The 19,578-nt window shown below is 38.7% G+C and overlaps 1 protein-coding gene across 1 annotated transcript; it reads left to right on the top strand.

Annotated features, from left to right (window-relative positions):
- Positions 1-1,941: 1,941 nt before the first annotated feature.
- On the top strand, positions 1,942-19,050 carry filip1b (filamin A interacting protein 1b). Its single transcript, XM_061301691.1, has 6 exons — positions 1,942-2,449; positions 8,483-8,768; positions 9,342-9,515; positions 9,595-9,773; positions 14,323-17,110; positions 18,509-19,050. Exons 2-6 carry the CDS (start codon positions 8,490-8,492, stop codon positions 18,713-18,715), a joined length of 3,627 nt encoding a protein of 1,208 aa, XP_061157675.1. The 5' UTR covers positions 1,942-2,449; positions 8,483-8,489; the 3' UTR covers positions 18,716-19,050.
- Positions 19,051-19,578: the final 528 nt, after the last annotated feature.

The raw sequence follows: 19,578 nt of genomic DNA, 5'->3' as shown, positions 1-19,578 counted from the left end.
ATATACCAGTGCAAAACAAAATAATCAAACCTGCATTTAATTAAATCCTGTTCAGCCTACTCGGTGTGGTCAATTATTAAAATCAACCTATTGATTTTTTTTTTTGTAGTGGTTGTTCTCATTAGGTTTGTGGGGGAGCTGGAACTTGTCCCAGCTGACAGAGGGCGAATGGCATCCTGGACTGGTCCCAAAAAAATTGCAAGGAGGAAACAAAGAAAACATTCATAGCAAAGGAACATTTAGAGTCTTCAATGAACATACCATACAATATTTTGGGGCGGGGTGAGGTGAGAGGAAGCTAAAATACCCAGAGAAAACCCAAGAAAACACAAGGACTGGATATGAAATCTACATAGAAAGGCCAGAGCCAAGATTTAATTCAGGGACTTCTTCTAACCACAACTATTTGGTACATATGTAAAGCTATGGAACAAAGACAAGTGGTTAGAGTTTTGGCCCATAATAAGAAAAATCTACTTGTAAAAGAATGAGTGAACCTCAAAAGGCTAATCACTACAATTGTGTCTGTCACACAACAAGAGTTCAGACTGCCATCATGCATTTGTTACTTGGGACATTTTTGGCTTCCTTTTGGTTTTTGCGGATTTTTTTCTCAAAACAAGGGCCATCTTTTCCAAGAAGTGTTAAAAGAAGAGTATTACCATAGAGTGCATGCATTCACTTAGTATGCTGCAGGGTGGGTCATCAGTTTTTTTTCTGTCAAGGTTTCAGATGGTGTTTACGGAACTAGTTTGAGTAGCAGAAATTTCATTGAATTGTTTTATACAGTATTTATGGCCTGGAATTGTTTCTGATGCAAATATGAACTGTAATTAAACTTTTATACTGCACTACAAAAAAAACAAGTACGAATTAAATCCGAGACACCCATGGATTTGCATATCCATAGTTTTTTTCAATATTAAAAAAACATTTTATTTTCATATTTTCCTCAAATTTTATGGAAAACGGTCGTTTTTTTAAAAAAATTTGGGGTACTTTAAATATATTTTTTAATGAGAAATTATATGCAAATAGCAACGGTCCACAGTCGTTTCATGATGAGTGAAATAATATACTCATTGATGTCCCATGCATGTCAACAGTCTCAGTTTGACATTTCATAAAATTATTCATCCATCTCATTTTCTATATTGCTTATCCTATTCAGGGTCGCAGGGCGCTTGGAGTTCCCTGATTTTTGTGAGCTAGGCACCAGGTCACCAATTAATCACAGCGCAAAGAGAGACAGACAATCATGCACATTCACATTCACACCAGCTGAGTTGGAAGTAAACCAACACTGCCTTCACGGAAGTCAGACAAATGAACCAGAACATCGGTGGCCTGACATAACGTATCTCATGTCCTCACAGTGCACATCAACTCCATACCAAACACATGGTACGCATCCACAAAAGTTCAAAATGATCCATATTCTCAGTTGAATCAAAGAAATATCCAAATACATAATTGTTGGCCTTTGGGCCTCTTCTTGCAGATCAATGAGCTCATTTGAACAAAACCATGTGTTGCATTTGAGTGTTGACTAAAAGCAGGTGGATCTAAGTTCAGAAAAAATAAGCTATAGAAGCAACAGCGGGGTCAACAGAGAGACTATGTGCAATTGTAACACTTTTAATATTGCTCCTCTTTTGGACCTCATTGGACCAAGTGAATCTAATGAAGTGTATTGTCCAGTTCATGACTCCAGTAATGGACTATGCGCTGACCTCACTGTCTAAATTTACATCGTAGCAGAGACGGCGTGCAAGTGTAGCTACAGAAGTGTTGGAAAGTTTGGCTCACGCTCTCACTCCAAGACCACCTTTACGTCAGCAGTTGGTGGTTCCTTGGAGCAACTTAAGGGTTGGGTGTCTGCTGTCACCGGACTTTCCGAGCATGATGACATGGTTCAGCTGTCATCTCCAAGTCCGCGAGGAGCGTTAGCGGTCTCGCTCGGCCGGCCAAGTCGTCTAAGATTCAGATAACCTCAGCTGCCAACAGTACCCAGGCTGGCAAGAGAGGAAAAGTTAAATATAGAGGGGAACTTTTTTTTGGGGATTCTAAATAGAAGAATTGCAAGGGATGCTCAAAAGATTCACGTAAAGGACAACAGTCTTTCTTTTTATGTCAATACTTCTCCAAAATGCCTTCTGGAAAGGATTGTTGTGTTTTAGCACAACTGAATAGGCTGTGGGAGTGAACGAGGGAGGGAGGGTAAGAGAGAGAGAGAGGGAGAGTTAAGAGTGGGAAGTTACAGTGCTCCATTATTGCTTTCTTCTATTCCCTCCCTGATCTGACCAAGTAAGAGGGAAAGGAGCATGGAGATTTTTCAATAGCCAGTTCCAGCACAGAATATCTCAAGGGGGATATTTGTGGATGTTTCACTTACCTGGATTATCCACGAGGGACGAGCAACAATTAAACGTGGGTGACAACACAACAGGTAATTATTTGTACGTAACGAACTGTCAGATTATTAGGATGTCCTCAGTCATTGTTGCCAACCAACAATTTGGTTTTATTTAAGTCAATCGAGCGCTTTATATGAATGAACAAGGTTTCTTTTCAAAAGTATCAATTCTTCACTTTTGTCACTAATGATTCCCTCATGACTTAAATATTGTGTTGTTCATGCTTGTAAGAGCTTCACCATTGTTCTAGTGTTCTAGTGGTTAGAGTCATGAATAAAAAATGTGGATGAATGACATTTATTGCAAAACATGAATGTGACCATTTAGTTAGTGTTTGCATGTGGGCAGAACACCACCAGAGAATGAAGGATGATAGCGTGATGAGTCATGAGCATGAAGTCATAGAAGGACTTTATGGATATTCACTGGAACAGTTGCTAATTTCATTCAAGGATTTTTAACTGGAAATTACTTGACTAAACAGATTATTTTAACAGTGATGACTTGTGACGACATATTGGAATTTGACTGCTTTGAATGTGTGTTTGCTTACATCATCTGGTGTGCTTATCCTTTGCAATGAACAAATAAAAAGTCAACTTGATGGGTTTCCCACTTGACTTGACAAAAACACTCCCAAACCATGATGACATATTTAAAAAATATAGAATCAATTTCATCTACATGAGGTCATCAGCCTGGAAGGAGACAAATTTGTTCAGCCGCTACTCTCTATCCATCTGTCAACATACTGTATATTGTACACCGCTACTGTAAACCGAAAAGAAAACATACTTCACTGGTGCTAATGTTAGATGCCAGCACAGGGGTGGCTTTAATTACCCTCCAAGATTCATTCGGTCAAATGTCCAGAAGTTGCGCACAATCTCACGCAGTCTCGCTCTTTTTGGTATGCAGCCTCCTCAGTTGATGTGGTATCTATGGCACAAAGAGAAATGGTGGCAATATTTGCCTCGTTAATGTTGTCGTGTGCTCATTTCAGCCCACTGAGAATGCATCTTGGTTTGACGGAGTGCTGAATGTTCAGCCAAATGGCTTTTTTGAAAAAGATGCATTTGTAATTATTGGCGGGTGAATGAATAAGAGTGTCAATCTTTATAGTTTTACAAGACGGCCAAGATTTAACCTGGAATTTGTTAATGTCCAACCGTGAATGTGTGCTAATGGTTTATTGACTCAAGGAACTCAAAATAATTAATCTCATTATTTGATATATCAGATGAAACTCAGCAATAGATTGTTCCGTGCATGCTCGTTCCAAGGTTATTTTAGAAAATAGAAAGTGAACATACTGAGGTGAAGTTCACCCTTTCTGACTGACATACACACAAGTGTTTTTTGTGTGTGGTTATTATTGACTTGCTAAAATTCAGCTCACAAAATAGTCCATAAAACCGCACATAGAAAATTAAACAGTCTCTAAATATTTCTGGTAAGAATGTGCTCTCCTTTTATTGGTTCTTGACACATTCACAGTTGGCTGCATCTTGTCAACTTGATTCTTAAATCATTATGTCTTGTAATATTGTAATATACAATAATACCGTTTTCATTCTTCATTCTACTTCAAGTTCCCTTTATAATCATCAATGTTGCTCCAGGTCACACACAGCATTGTAACAGTCCCGTGTTCCAGCCTCTAGACCCACAAGGCCACATACCTGGTTTGGATTGAGTCACTCGCATGGCCTTAATAGAGAACATTACATACTGCGCCTTTGATGCGTCACGCATAGTCTTGACATAGCATACAACAGGGATGCAAAACAATTATTATCTTTCAACGATTGTATCACCTATGACCTCAGGCTGTCTTTGTGCAGTGCAACTGCTTTTAAAAAGAAATAAAGACAAGAAAGATCATCTTTCATATCAGAAATGCCACTAAAGGTATTAATGTCAGTTCTGCAAACATACTGAAGTACGCTATGGAACTTTGAGTCTGGTGGGTCTCAACAACAGCTGTCACAGACACATATAAGAGCCCCTGCAGTTGAATTCCAAAAATGTAGTTTAGACACATTTGGATGTTTCACAGATCACTGGTAGCCTACTCATAACTCACCTTGGTTTAAAAATAAGTCCTCTGACTCCATAGCAACTTAAGATCCTCTCCAGATCATTTGATCTTGAATGGCAAGGCGGCAAAGCGCACTGGCTATAAACATTGGATTAGCTGCTAATTGGTGCCTAATAATGTCAGAGGGGTTCCAAGTCTAATAATTGGTCACTGCAAACATGCTGATAACTAGTTGCACTGCTACAATTTATCCAGAAAGGAACGCTAGTGTGCTGAAAGAAATTCAAACGTAAAGATCAACAAACTGAAAGTCGATTACATCATTGGGCCGTGATCATTATGCAATATCTTTTTTTTCTCCCCATTACTCACTAGCAATGACTATTATTAACCCAGTTGACTTTGGTTGAAAGGCAAGGAACACTTTGGATTAGCTGGCCACTACATTGTACAAACTGTACTGTACATTATGTCATAAAAAAAGAAAATTAAGAGGAACATGGAGGTCAATTAGGGTCATGGAATAGACTCTGATTAAATTTGAAGTTTCCACTTGAGTCTTTTTGTTCAGAAAGTAGTTAACACGCATGTTCAACTGTACCACTTCTGAAATGAGAGTTTAATCAGGCAAAGCATCTGCAAAAACAAGCTCAAAAACATAGGAATAAAGCTGACTAGGACCAAACAATTAAGTTGTAAATCTTACATGACAACATGATGACTGAAGTTCTGAAATTTTCGACTCCATAACTACGTAAAAAGAACCACCACTCTAATGCTGAACACGTTTCTTCCTGTTCGCCTTTTGTCATATACACCATTACTCATTTAATAGCTAAATCATTTTTTTTAATTGTGAAAGTTTTCAAGCACAGTCTTTGTTTATTTCCATTTTACGACTGCAAATATTGGCACATCTTTGAAAAATAAACTTTGTTTTGTCCATTTTAAGGGAAAAAACAATGAACAATTTTCAGGATTATAATAAGCGCATATTTTGAAATCCACACAGAACTTTACGATTCTTCAAACATTCTATATTTAAAGACGACATACAATTGAAAAATGACTCCTTAAATTCAACCAAATAGTCAAATTATTTCTTGGGGTGGGATTGAATTCGCCAACGGTGCATTAATTGGCAAAAGCACCACTAATTAGTCAGTCAGCAATCTGGACTCACTTCTACTCCTCTCAGAATCTCGAGAAGTCTAAAAAGTCCTAAAAGATCACAAGAGTGGTACAGTGACAAAGTGGTTAAGTTGAAACATTGAGAAGCCGCTTCCTTTTTTCCATGTCCTAGCTTCACCCTGATCGCACCTGGCCTTTTAAGGGTACAGGGTGCACTCACCCATATGCTTGGTCATTCCAAGGACTCATCAGCATTGTCAAGAGTGAACACAAAATACATTTTTCACATGCTTACCAATAATTTTAAACCGATGTTGCTTTGACTTGTCGGACCAATTTATCTTAATTATACAGTTTGGCATTTACGAAAATGCTACAGTGCTGGCGTGTGGTATTTTAAGATGATTTATGGATGTATGAGTTACAGTTGCTACTTTAACAGTTTGCATACCAAATTTCTCGAGAATACGACAAGTTACGTCAAATCTGACCAGTGAGGTCACTGGTCGTCTAGCCCAAAACGCGCCGTCCATCAAAATGCTGGAATGTACTGCTGCTTTGTACTGGTGAACAGCATCATGCCGGCCAAGTTTTCATCAACAGACGGATTGATTTGAAAGGCTGACTCGAAGACGCGCATACACATTCAAATATCAAATCCCAAAATCTTGGCTGGCTTTGTCTCTCATGTCAGAATGAAATGGACTCGCCAGCGTATTGCATTTTATAGGTGTCAGCTAAGAGAGCAAGTTGCCAAACACTCAAATTTTTCTTTCCTTATTTAGTCACAGGGAGTATTAGGTTATGATCACACCAAAGAGAAAAACAAATATTGACTACAGAAAATAAAATCATTCTTTTGTTGGGTTATCAATCGGTTATGAAGATTTTAGACATTTAGCCATACTCAAACTGTGCCTTTATTATCCTCTATTTTTATTGTTTTAATTTCGTAAACATTTGATACTTTGACTTTACAGAAAAATGTAGACCAAATTTAGATCATGATAAAAGTCATGTAGCAACCATTGGTGGTATCCACCCGCTGACCACAGACATCCTTTATAGCTCCTTTTTTTTTTTCTCCTGCTTAGGAATGAGGCGCTATAAATACATGTATGTATGTCTTTGTGACAGCTGGACTTGCCATGAGTTACATTTGGGTTCCCCTTTTAAATTTAGGATTTGTTTGTGGCCTTTCTGGCTCTGTCCTATGACACTATATTGCACTAAACAATCAGTAATGTCGTAAATGTTCGGTGTGGGCAGTCTGGTCGTCACCGAAGACCTTTGACTAAAGCCTGATTGTCTGACAGATATTTTTTTTATTCTTCATTAAGACAACTGGGAGTGCTGCATGCCAGACTGGAATGTAAGGGCACGTGACTTTGGAATGCCCATTTGTTGCTCAGGAGAATTCAATATAGTCAAGGCTTCATTGACCAGGCAAAGTGGATCAAACAGGGAAGGCGTTGAACTGATGGCAACTTCTTGCCATTCCTTTCTGACCCTCACTTCGGTCGTGGCCCATTGGAACAACTGAATGAATAAGCTCAAGATCTACCAGGAATTTTAAAACTTCAACACTTGTTATGGCACAATGCAATCGGGATAATCAGTATGAATGAATATGCAAAAGTTTTGTTGTGAAGGTATCCTCCATGAAATTTCAGTCAGACATTTTCTTAACGTAAACATTATGCAGTCAGCTAGCTCTGTTGGACCACGAAGAGTTTCCCTGCAATATGAGACCCATACCGTAGTACTCTGTCATCAGCCCAGTATGTAAAAATAAAGCACTCAAGGACTGATTTTGTCACCAGCATTCAAAGTATCACGCATGATTCATCGCTCGTGCCGAGTCGGGCAAGGTTTAGATTCAGGACATTTGTCATGTCTCATTCAAATGTGTCAGTGCTGCTTAGATGAACCCTGGAAGTATTTGTGTGCGCCCTTCTGTGCTGGATGCAAAAACAATGGCTCAAAACGGCAGGTTCGAAAAATAATCAAGTAGCACCCAGAGGTAAGATGAGGTATGCACATCATGTGTCATTTTGTCCTGGTTCCTTATCTTCTAACTGAGAGATGCAGTTCTTGCTATCTTGTATTCTTCCCCCTAGAAATAGGGTCGCTTCAGAAAGCTCAGTTTCAAGCGCCATTAGAGTTACTGCGTTTAAGATTTGACTTTCTTCTGAGACAAAATCTTCTCCAGACCAGATTCCTAAAAGTACAGAAGTCCCAGTTGCATTGTTGTGTAATTTGCACATATTGCATTTGCTTCACGTTTTAGAACACTTCAGAAAGTCCGTTCTGTCTGATGATGTTTTCTTGGAACTCACACAGGGAGATAATGTCAGTTCTAAAAGATTACAAACATTACTTATCTCAAGGACAGGTTGAGATTAGAAACACACAAATGCACACATAAGAGACAAAAGCACACACTCCCACTTTGATGAATTAGTACAGTGTGTGTTGAACAATGAGCACACTAAGTCATAGTCTTCCCCCAGGCTCTTTCCATCCGTGTTAAAATCATTAAGGGAAGGAAGCACACTGCTTCTAACACAGTTAATAGTGCAAATTGCACAATTAGGGTTAGAAATATGTTGCACGCCTTGATTTGATTTAGATATCAGATATGAGCTTCAAATAGGCAGCACATCATTTCCAGGAATTCCCCCCACATTCCAAAAAAAATCATGTTAGGTTTATTGAAGACTAAATTCCCAATCGGTGTGAATGGGAGTCACTGTTCCCGCAATTGGCTGGCAACCAATTTGTGCGTTATCGTTATGGGAGCAGGTGTTAAAGAAAATGGAAGGGTTGGATGTACAAAAAAAAAAGAACAAGGGCATGTCAGATTACATACTTTTCTCTGTTCTCGGCCCAGGCAGGAGATGAGATCCAAAAGCAGCGATGTGGCGCAGCCGCCCAACGGGGTGCTCGGAGTCCCACAGGATGACCGTGACCTCAGCCATGAGCAGGATGTGTGTATTGCTGTGAAGAACATGAAGGCCAAAACTCAGCATCAGGAGGGTGAAGATAAAATGGAGGTGATATTTGACAAAGAGCAGACAGTGATGGACTCTAAGAGCGAAGAAAAAAAAGGTGCTGTCCTCAACCTGTCCAAACAGGATCTGCTCAAACTGCTGGGGATCATGGAAGGAGAGATTCAGGTGGGTCCAACATCCTATCTGACACAACCAATGTTTCAAAGGTGGAATGATTCAGTTAGGTAACACTTTTTAAATATTTGGACTATAACTGTGTGAACGCAAATAAAGTAACACACTGATCTCTGGGATTTAAGTTGACCTAGACCACCACCTTGTGGTTAAGTGTGACTCTTCACCTTCATAGAAAACAATGTTTTCCCAAAGCTCAAGACCCATAGTTGAAATTCCTCTAATGTGCAGTCTTGCCAAGATATCACTAATGAAGTAATTCATAACTGTATATTAATACAACATCAATAAAAAACACAACATAGGCCTGCTTGTTGATTACATTTTCCTCAAGTATGATGGATGACCCAGAAAATTGTGATCAATTTCCGTCACATAGTTTCGGGAAAATAACAAAACAACTGTTGCATAACAACCCCGAAAGCAAAATAAATCCTTTCATTTGTGAGGAAAATAGCAAAGTACAGCAAGCTAACTTAATTTGATATTTCCTGCTTGCTAATTCCCTGCACTTCAAGCTGCATTTTGCTATTTTAATCTTTTTTTATCTCTATGTGACTGCAGGCAAGAGAAGATGTTATCGGCATGCTAAAATCGAAGCAACCCCCTCAAGTGACCACTGCGTCAGCAGAAAGCTGTGAAGCAGGTAGCTCGGCCCTCCAGGCCCTGCAGAGGGACGGCCTCATCGCCGGCACCTCGCCAAACATCCACACCGCCTACCAAAAACCGATGATTGAGGTCAGTCGTGGCAATCTTCTGCAACACTTAATCATCGTGTTTCTTAAAATATTCACAGCTTTTGCTTTGTTCTTTGCAGCTGGAGCGCCTGCAGGAAAAGCACAGGGAAACCTACAGGCGGATGCTGGGACAGTTGCTGCTTGCTGAAAAGTGCCATCGTCGAACTGTTCATGAGTTGGACAGCGAGAAGCGCAAACATGCCGATTACATGAACAAGAGTGATGATTTTACTAATCTCCTTGAGCAAGAGAGAGAAAGGTGAGGAAAAACACACAAATGTTTTCATTATTGTGGTTGTGTGGTTGGCGGAGGTGTAAAACTAAGCACAGGTTTGTGGGTAAGTGTTTTATTTTTTCCTTATAATGTAAGAAGGTAACCAAAGTATTAAAACATTAAATACAGAAGTGCAACATTTAATCTATTAATCAACTATTCACTTATCAAATTAAATAGATCATTTTCTAATACCCGGTTATCGTTTGGTTGCTTTTTTGATTTAAAATTGTCCAAATTTCAGCTTCTCAATGGTAAATGCTGTCCTCCATGAAAGCAGACTGATTATATTTGTCTAATTAAAACGAAACATTTGCTTTTACTTTGGAAAACAATAATCAATGTTTTTGCTTATTTTCTGCCACGTTACAAACCAACCCAAAAATAAATTTTCCAGACTGTGAATTTGACATAATATCCTGTTATTGAATAAACAAGTGGAAATTAAAAGATGCTTTTAAAAAATCCAATTTATCAATTAATCAAAAATCAATCACCAGATTAATTGATTATTGAAATAATTGTCAGTTGAAATAAATATTAAATATTATATAACTATTAAATATAAATAACATATTACAAGCTACCACTTAAAAAGTGAGCAAAGCGGAAACTCTAGATGTGCGAGGTGTCTGGTTCGTCACTAAAAGAGATAAGGGTTGTACAAAATAGAAACAGAATCAAGAGTCCATGACATCACTTCTGAAATGATGTCATCCCATAGGCTGTGACCTTTCCGTTTGGGTCATGATGGGAAGTGTTTTGGAGAGACAAAGGGAGGGGTACTGCACACCATGGATATTGCGTCACGTGGATACAGAGGGCCTCACAGACATCAAATGAGCTGTTTATCTGCACTGAATGCAAATACGAACGGAGCCCCTACTGATGAAAGTACTCAGATGAAAGAGAGTAATTGACAGTTGCTTTGCTGAGGGAGAATTCTAGGCTACACATTCAGTGGATTCTCCAAAATGAATCTTGAATGGTCTGGGACACGGAAAAACAACATGTGGAAATGCCCAAGCATTGAAAATGTAACAACTTAATTATCCCTCAGAGAGACAAATTTGTTTTCAAACAGAAGACAAAAAGTGAGCGCCAAAGAAACAATTTGCATGTGAATATTTTCTGTTGACCCTTTAACCCATTTCCCGTGCAGCAAATGCCTGCATGAATGAGAATCGAAAGCACAGTGGAGGGAATGATCTTCAACTTCAAGTCAGCCTTGGATAAGTGGCTGTGACAAGAGATCTTTGCCTGAGCGGTAGTGTCTTAAGTCCACCCAAGTCACTGTTTAGATGTTAGGAATCAAGACTTGGCTACACTCAATACATAGTATGACGTATAAGTAACACTCGGTGCACAAAGAATCCTTACAAAATACAAAATGATGATGATAATAATAATAATAACAATAACAATAACAATAAATAAATATATCCAGGATTCCTTATCAAGAAATACATAGAAGCGCAAATATATATATAAAAAAAAATGTTGGTCTATCTGCAAGTCTGCTACTTTGACATTCTCTCCTTTAGTTCAAATGGGAAAAAATCTCATTTTCCATGAGTGTGATGTCCTCCAGCGTTCTGGGTGAGGGCTAAGTGGGGTAAGAAAAAAAAAAAAGAATACTCGTGCCAAACAGTCAGAGGAATGCAGAAAATGGGCACCAAATAAGCTCTTTCAAACTGGTAACCATGGGCAATTTACAACTCTCAGATAACAGATCAATTTGTATGTCAAGAACCTCAAATAGCTAAGTGACATGATGGTTGATGCTTAACAGGAGAAACAAATTCCACTCTTGGAAGGATGTGTCAATTCATGTACAATAGCATTTCCGTAATTTCTCTCATATCTTGGTTGTCGTCCAGTTGTTTTAAACTTGTCCTTGTTTTGTTTTCTTGTTTTTTATCTGCCATGTAGCACTTTGAGATTCCCCCGAATGTAAAGTGCGTTATAAATATAATTTATTGTTATTATTATTACAATAAGTATAATCTAAGATAATTATAATTAATGATGGGTTTTTTTCTTGGTTATCTCATATCATGTCGAGTGGAAATGTATGACATGGCCCATGGGCTGCAGTGGCCACTTTGATAAATAAATAAATAAATAAATAAATAAATAAATAAATAAATAAATAAATAAATAAATAAATAAATAAATAAATAAATAAATAAATAAATAAATAAATAAATAAATAAATAAATAAATAAATAAATAAATAAATAAATAAATAAATAATCTTTGGGGGAACAATGGCTGGATTTTTCTTTTTACAAACCCAAAAATAGTTTTTCAGACAACACTGATAAACGTTGAATATTTTCCTTGAAAAAAATGGGAAAAGCGGATTAAAATTGGACAAATATGCAATTTGCAATATATATATTTTTAATATTCTAAGTCATGCTCCATGCTGCTACTTGGAATCTTAACCTGTCACCATAAGTCTTACAACACCCATCTAGTAGTTACTAGAAAAGTTATGTTATTTTGGTAATTGCCTAATGTCCACTTTGTCTCCAATTTGTTTTCTTTAACAGTACATCAGTCTTTCTGCATTTCATCAACCCAATGTTGCAGCGTCACACATAATTGTGTTTTTCAGTCAACTGAGATAAATTCCACACAACACACTATTGTCGTGACAGCTTCTTGGCAGCTGTTCCCTTCAATCCCCATCCTTTGGAGACAGAGGGTCTTTGCAGCCTTTGAGAAAATTCCTCAGGAAACACAGGATAAAATGTTGTGCCATGATTCCATGTGTTTTTGTAGTTCCCATAAACAAAAAAAGCAACTTTCAATGTATTTAAAAACTATTAACCTGATCATGGAATAATTAAAAAATATACTTTGTCATATTAGGATCAGACATCTGAATTTTTACAATTCAATTTTAATAACGATAGAATTATATCAAAGTCCAGTGCTGTGCATCACAATAGCCTTATTTTAATATTGTTGTCATGGTTGCATTTTGTCATCCGTAATCTTCTCATCTAACCATTCTGTATCTGTTTCCCTCATCACATGGAAAGTGGTGCTCATCCAACTTCTCCTCAAGGGGAACAACACTGAACAATTCCTCCTGTTTCCTTTCATAGTTTTACTCGTAAAGTGTCAAAAAACTGAAAAATCCTCATAATGAACTTATAAACTGTGTGATGTTACTCAGTAAGAGTCGAACTGTCTGAAAATTTGTTTGCACTGGCCTTCACTCAAACATGCCAGTATTGCATAAAGGCAGGAAAATTGGGGGAGTTTTGCAGAGCACTCCTCCTGTGGCAAAAATCCCACCCCTTTCACAGTGCAAAGTAGAACAGTACGCAGTCTCTCACTTTCTTCCACACGCACACACACAAACACACACACACATTGCCTTATAAGGATGAGGTGACGTTGTGCACCATGCAGAGATCTGATGCTTCTGCACTGTAGTAATTCATCTTTTGTAGTCCTTAAATAAGCATGCTTGAGATGTCACAGAGGATAATTTGTGGAAAAAGAGGCCCTGGCTACTGGTCATGCATCCTGATTGGATTTTATATTACTGTAATTATCCTTGTGTGTTCCTTTTCGAACAACAGTGGTAAGTTCTGATTGAGTTCTTTTTCTGATTGTGGATATTTAATATTGCATTGCAACATGATTTTTTTTTTAAACTGAGATGCAAATACTTGTTTATCGACTAATATTTGGTGTCTTTCGAGGTTTATAGTTCAATTATGGTAATGCAATGTTTGTGGCAGTGTAGAGGGAGAACATGCAACATCGCACTCTGTTTGGCATGCATTTTGTCAGAATCAGCATTAGCATACCGGAAAGTAGAAAACATAAAAGAAGCCTGCAAAGTGAAAAGATGGCAAACACCAGTTTGTGTGTTAGTTCCTACTCTAATTTGGGAGGAAGGAAATAAGTACTATGGGGGAGTTGAATGTAATATTTAACCCTGGTTAGACTCAAGTGTTAATTGTGTTAATGAATAATTACTGGCTTGTTCTGCATTTTCAGTTAGCTGGATCCAATCCTCAGCTATTTGAGCAGTTAAAAAAATAATTATAGATAGAAATGCAAAAAAAGTTAAAAAGTGACATGCGGGAAATATGTAAAAAGTGATAGTAGTAGCAGTAGTAGTAATATTACTAAAACTGATCGTTTAACTGCAATAATTGTTAAATATCTGCCCAAAGAACACATTATGGAATAAAAATAATTTATATTTGTACAATACAGTCTTAAGTACAGAGACTTGGCAAGTAACAAATACCCATGAGATTTATTACATGCTTAACTAATGCACAAAATAGTAGTAGCAGTAGTAGTAATATTACTAAAATTGATAATTTAACTGCAATAATTGTTAAATATCTGCCCAAAGAACACATTATGGAATAGAAATAATTTATATTTGTACAATACAGTCTTAAGTGCCGAAAATTGGCAAGTAACAAATACCCATGAGATTTATTATATGCTTAACTAATGCACAAAATTAATTTTTCCTTTTCTCGCCTTTTAGACTAAAGAGGCTGCTTGACAACGAAAAAGCCTACCAGGTGAAAAAGGAGAAGGAGCATTCTAAACGTCTGGCCAAGGTACAAGAGGAGCTGGTGAAACTCAAATCGTTTGCCCTGATGTTGGTCAATGAGCGCCAACAACACCTGGAGCAAATAGACCAACAGACTCAACGGGTCCAGGAAATGAGCCAGCAGCTTCAGCAGCAGAGGAAGATACTAAGTGAAGCCAGGGAGCACGCTCAGGAAGATGCCCACAGGGTTCTCAGCTTAGAGGCTGAGTTAAAAGAAAAAAACGTCACATTTGCTCAACAGCATGAAGAGATGAACGCTAAGCTTGCCAGTCAGGAGCTCCTCAACCGTCAACTCAACTCCAAAATTCTCGAGCTCATGCGTACAGTGGATGAGATCGAAGAGAGTAACAAGGCCTTGAGAAAATCCGAAGAGGAACTGCAAGAGATGGACAATAAAACTGCCAAAGGAGAGTGTTTAAACTCTAATTTAATTACCGAGCTCGAGAATTTAAGGAAGCGCGTGCTGGAGATGGAAGGGAACGATGAGGAGATCACCCGAGCAGAAAATCAGTGCAAGGAGCTCAGGAAGAGACTACAGGAGGAAAATAACAAAAGTAAAGAACTTCGGATAGAGGTAGAGAAACTTCAGAAAAGAATGATAGATTTAGAGAAACTTGAAGGTGCCTTTAACGTAAGTAAGACGGAGTCCGCTCAGTTACAAGCTGCTTTAGAAAGAGAGAAGGGGCTAAGCAAAGAGCTCTCTGATGAAGTTGTGACGCTCAAGATCCGAATGAAAGAGCTTGAATCCTCTGAGCTCAAGTTGGAAAAGTCTGAGCTTAACTTGAAGGATGACTTGGGTAAGCTGAAGTCGTTGACTGCAGCTTTAATGGAGGAGAGAAAGACTTTGTTGGAAAGAATGACGTCGGATGAAAAGAAAAAGGAAGATTTGACTAGAATGGTCAAAGATGAGCAGAGTAAAGTGATGGAGGTGACAGAAAAATTGATAGAAGAGAGCAAAAAACTTTTAAAATTTAAAACAGAAATGGAAACAAAAGTTGACAGTCTGACAACAGAAAAGAGGGACCTCAACACCAAGCTAGCATACGAAACTGATAAAACAAAGGATCTTCTTTCAAAGGTTAGCCAGATGAAAAAGAGATTGGACGGTTTGGAGCAAGCAGAAAGGTTGTCTGCAAACAAATCGTTGAAATGTGACCAAGGAAGATCCGCCGATGCTGGCAAAAAAGAAGATAACAAAATCAAAGAGCTAACCTTTGAGATTGAGCACCTCAGAAATCGCCTCAAACAACTTGAAGTGGTTGAGGGAGATCTCATCAAAACAGAGGATCAATATGACATTCTGGAGAAAAGGTTCATAACAGAACAAGACAAAGCCAACATACTTTCCCAGCAAGTAGAAGCCATGAGGAATCAGATAGCGCGGAACAAAGCCATTGAGAAAGGAGAGGAGGACAGCCAGGAGGAAGACTTGCGACAACAATACAAGAGAGAGGAGGCTAAAACCAGAGAGATGCAGGCAGATGTTGTAGCTCTAAAGGAAAAAATACACGAACTCATGCATAAGGAGGACCAGCTTTCTCAATTGCAAGTCGATTACTCAGTCCTCCAGCAGAGGTTCTTTGAAGAGGAAGAGAAAGCCAAGAGCATGGGCACTGAGGTTCTCCATTTAACCAAAGAGCTGGAGATAGCAAAGCGCCACAGTCGTGCGTTGAGACCCAGTTTGAATGGAAGGAGGATGGTTGATGTTGCCGTCACATCGACTGGAGTACAAACAGAAGCACCGTCCAATGGGCCAACAGAAGACGATACTCCGGCTGGTTTTATCAGGAAGTCTGTTCAAGAAGAGAATCACATCATGAACAATTTAAGGCAGAAGAGCCTGAAGAAGCCAACAGAAAAGTCCGGTGGCATTGAACGTTCCCCTTCATCTGGAAGTGATCTCAGTATGAAGAAATCCTGGATTCCTTGGATGAGGAAGAAAGACACCAACTCTCACGAAACCAGCCTGGAAAAAACGCATATCACAAATTCAAACCTAACTATGGCCCACAAGCAAGGTCAGCCTTTACACATCCGAGTGACACCGGACCACCAAAACAATATGGCCACCCTTGAAATCAGTAGCACCACTACCGAGGATGTCTTCTCAACATCAGCCCCACTAAATGCAAACCCATCACAACCTAAATCCAGAATTACAATCATTCCAACACACTCTGCTTCAATTCGAGGAAAGTCCGCTGCCAATGGACATCAGGGTCCAGAAAGAACCAAATCTCCAGTCACCATCACAACTATTTCCAGAGCCAAGTCTCCAGACAGCAGCCAAGCTTCCTCGTCTACCTCGGGAAGACCAATGTCTCCTGTCACCATCATGACAGTGAGCACCACGGCAGTGGCTGACGTCTCTTCCTCCCCAGAACCCCAAGAGATGACCATGGGCCGGGCTGTGTTCAAAGTTACCCCTGAAAAGCAGATGGTCCCTGTACCTATAAGGAAGGGTCACAACAGCACCAGCATTATCACCACCACTGATGATAACAAGATCCATATTCATCTAGGTAATAATCTGACCCCAAAGATGGTGGTCAGGCCGGTGTCTGCCGTAACTGAGAGCAAGGAACTGACCCTGTCGACCGGGACAGTGTTGCGTTCCCCTCGCCAAGTTACCACAACGAGGACCACGCAGAACAAAGTGACGAGCAGCATTACCATTTCCCCTGTCGCATCAAACATGAGCAGATCCACACAAAGCATGGTACGTTTAATACACAGCAACAGTACAATGATATTTAGTCGGGTGCAAAGGTTAAAGGCCAGCTGTATTGCTCAATCACAGCAGTCGTTTTGTAAATGAATATATTCATATAACATTTGTGTCAATTGAACAGCTCACACACCAGAATCTAAATCTACCTGTTCATCACTTTAAACCAGGGGTGTCAAACTCATTGTTTTGGTGGGCCGCATTGTAGTCATAGCTTCTTTCGGAGGGCCATTATGACTGTCAACCCAAATAAATGTATGAGCACCTCATATTATATACAGTAAAAGCTACAAAACAAACGGACAAATAACTCGTTTTCAAATCAGATGAGTAAAAACTGGTCAAATATTAAAAGAAATATATATTAAAAGTGAAGACAATTTGCAATTCTACTAATGACACACAAATTTGATGCACAATTTGTCTTTGCGGGCTGCATAAAATGATGTGGCGGGCCGTATCTGGCCCCCGGGCCTTGTGTTTGACACCTGTGCTTTAAACGGACCAGGAAGTAGCCAACTAAATAATGATTGAAACAAAAAAATCTTTGACACAAATACATTAATGACCAGTTGCACAGTATGATATCTATAAGAGGGATATCAAATATTACGTCTTTACAAAGGTAGTCACATGTTGATTGATACTGTAACAGAAGTGATCTTTTTGTAATATTTTAGTGACGCAAACTTGATTTACATGAGAGATAAGTCCTTGAATCATATCATTATCCTCTGGAATCTGGTCATATTTTTTGCGACTTGCCGTACTGCTAAAATAACAAATCCAATGTGTTGGCCAAATACTTTTGCACCTTTTTCTTTTATTATTCAAAGACATATGGAAATTGTGTATGGTACCTGAAACCATTATGTCGACTCGTGATGATGACTTTTCACTTAAAAAAATAAATTAATTAAGATTAAAGGCTCACGATGTGGATGGAAGGCCATGAGAGCAAAGCAGTTCTGATGTTTCAGTGGACCTTATGAGATCCTCTTTGTGACTCCGATTGCTAGCGTGACAAAAAGGCCCTATGGGCTGGCCTGGGCACAGCAGAGCTAATGATGTGGCATTTTGCCACCCTGCTACAGGCATGCTGCAATTTATATTTGTTTCACAGTGTTTACATTCACAAACAGATACACAGGGCTCTGTGCCCCCCGGCTAACAAAAAACAGCCTTGCAGCGGTAACGACACACAGAAACCAAATGAAAGAATGAATAAATATTTGCATGTCCGTTCTGTTTCCGGCCAGTGAGTTAAACTATTTAGAGTTTTTGAATTCCTGTTTTTCTTTTTGAAATATTCATTTTCCATTCAAATGCCAACTGCTTTTGTTCTTTTGCCTGAGAAACTGTACTCTCTCTCTTTCTATTGTCTAACAGTGTGGGCACGATTCCCAGGCTCCTCGTACGGGACTGACCCGCATCCCAATGTCCAAGAGCCTGAAAACAGGGAAGACGGTGCTTGGTTCCTTGGGCATATCAAGTGGAGCGAAGGCAGAGTCGCGTGCTGAGAGTCAATCCATGAGGATAGAACTTAAGAAATCAACCGTGAATGGCATTACATATCAAAATGGAGGAAAAGGCTGATTTAAAAAAACTAAATACTCTATGGTGCTGTAAGAGAAAAGTACGCATTGATACACAACAGCCAAGTGAAAATTATGTTTGAGCTTAAATATTTTATTTATATATAGCCTTTTTTAAATTTCCCTGTCACATACTGTATCATATATACTTTTATTTACATAACTAAAATGTACGGGGAAAAGAGAGGTCAAACCACTCTGCTACTAATTGTTCATTGCATCACATATAATGAGAAAAACTTCAAATGTATGCAGTATATCTTAAAGTTATTTGTGTTTTGATTGTATGTAAATCGTTTGTTAACATATTTTGAATAAAAATAATTTTAAAGTGTTCATACTCTTTGGAAAGATTTGTGCAAATCTACGGTGTCTTTTATGCATGGATTCATCTGTGCAAGCAGAATCAAAGATTCATCTTTGCAAGCAGAATCAAGTTGTTCTTTGTTTCACTTCTGCACTTCTGAAAGGTTAACATGAGTTAATACAGGGGTGACAAAGTCGTTTTTTTCGCGAGCCGTATTGTAGTCATAGCTTCTTTCGGAGGGCCATTATGACTGTCAACCCAAATAAATGTATGAGCACCTCATATTATATACAGTAAAAGCTACAAAACAAACAGACAAATAACTCGTTTTCAAATCAGACGAGTAAAAACTGGTCAAATATATTAAAAAAATAGATTATGAAAAGTGAAGACAATTTGCAATTCTAGTAATGACACAAATTTGATGCACAATTTGTCTTCGTGGGCCACATAAAATGATGTGGTGGGCCGTATTTGGCCCCCGGGCCTTGAGTTTGGTACCTGTGAGTTAATACCTTGCTTCATAACAATGAGAGAGAGAGAGAGAGAGAGAGAGA

Source organism: Syngnathus typhle, linkage group LG16 (assembly GCF_033458585.1).
Source record: "Syngnathus typhle isolate RoL2023-S1 ecotype Sweden linkage group LG16, RoL_Styp_1.0, whole genome shotgun sequence".
Lineage (NCBI taxonomy): Eukaryota > Metazoa > Chordata > Actinopteri > Syngnathiformes > Syngnathidae > Syngnathus > Syngnathus typhle.
Note: the sequence above shows the minus strand (reverse complement) of the source record. Positions and strands in the feature narration are given on the sequence as shown.

Excerpts from the sequence above, each read along its gene's own strand:
- filip1b (XM_061301691.1), top strand. The coding sequence starts at position 8,490 with ATGAGATCCAAAAGCAGCGATGTGGCGCAGCCGCCCAACGGGGTGCTC. Across the intron at positions 9,516-9,594 it reads ACCAAAAACCGATGATTGAG|CTGGAGCGCCTGCAGGAAAA; the intron begins GTCAGTCGTGGC and ends TGTTCTTTGCAG. Across the intron at positions 9,774-14,322 it reads CTTGAGCAAGAGAGAGAAAG|ACTAAAGAGGCTGCTTGACA; the intron begins GTGAGGAAAAAC and ends CTCGCCTTTTAG.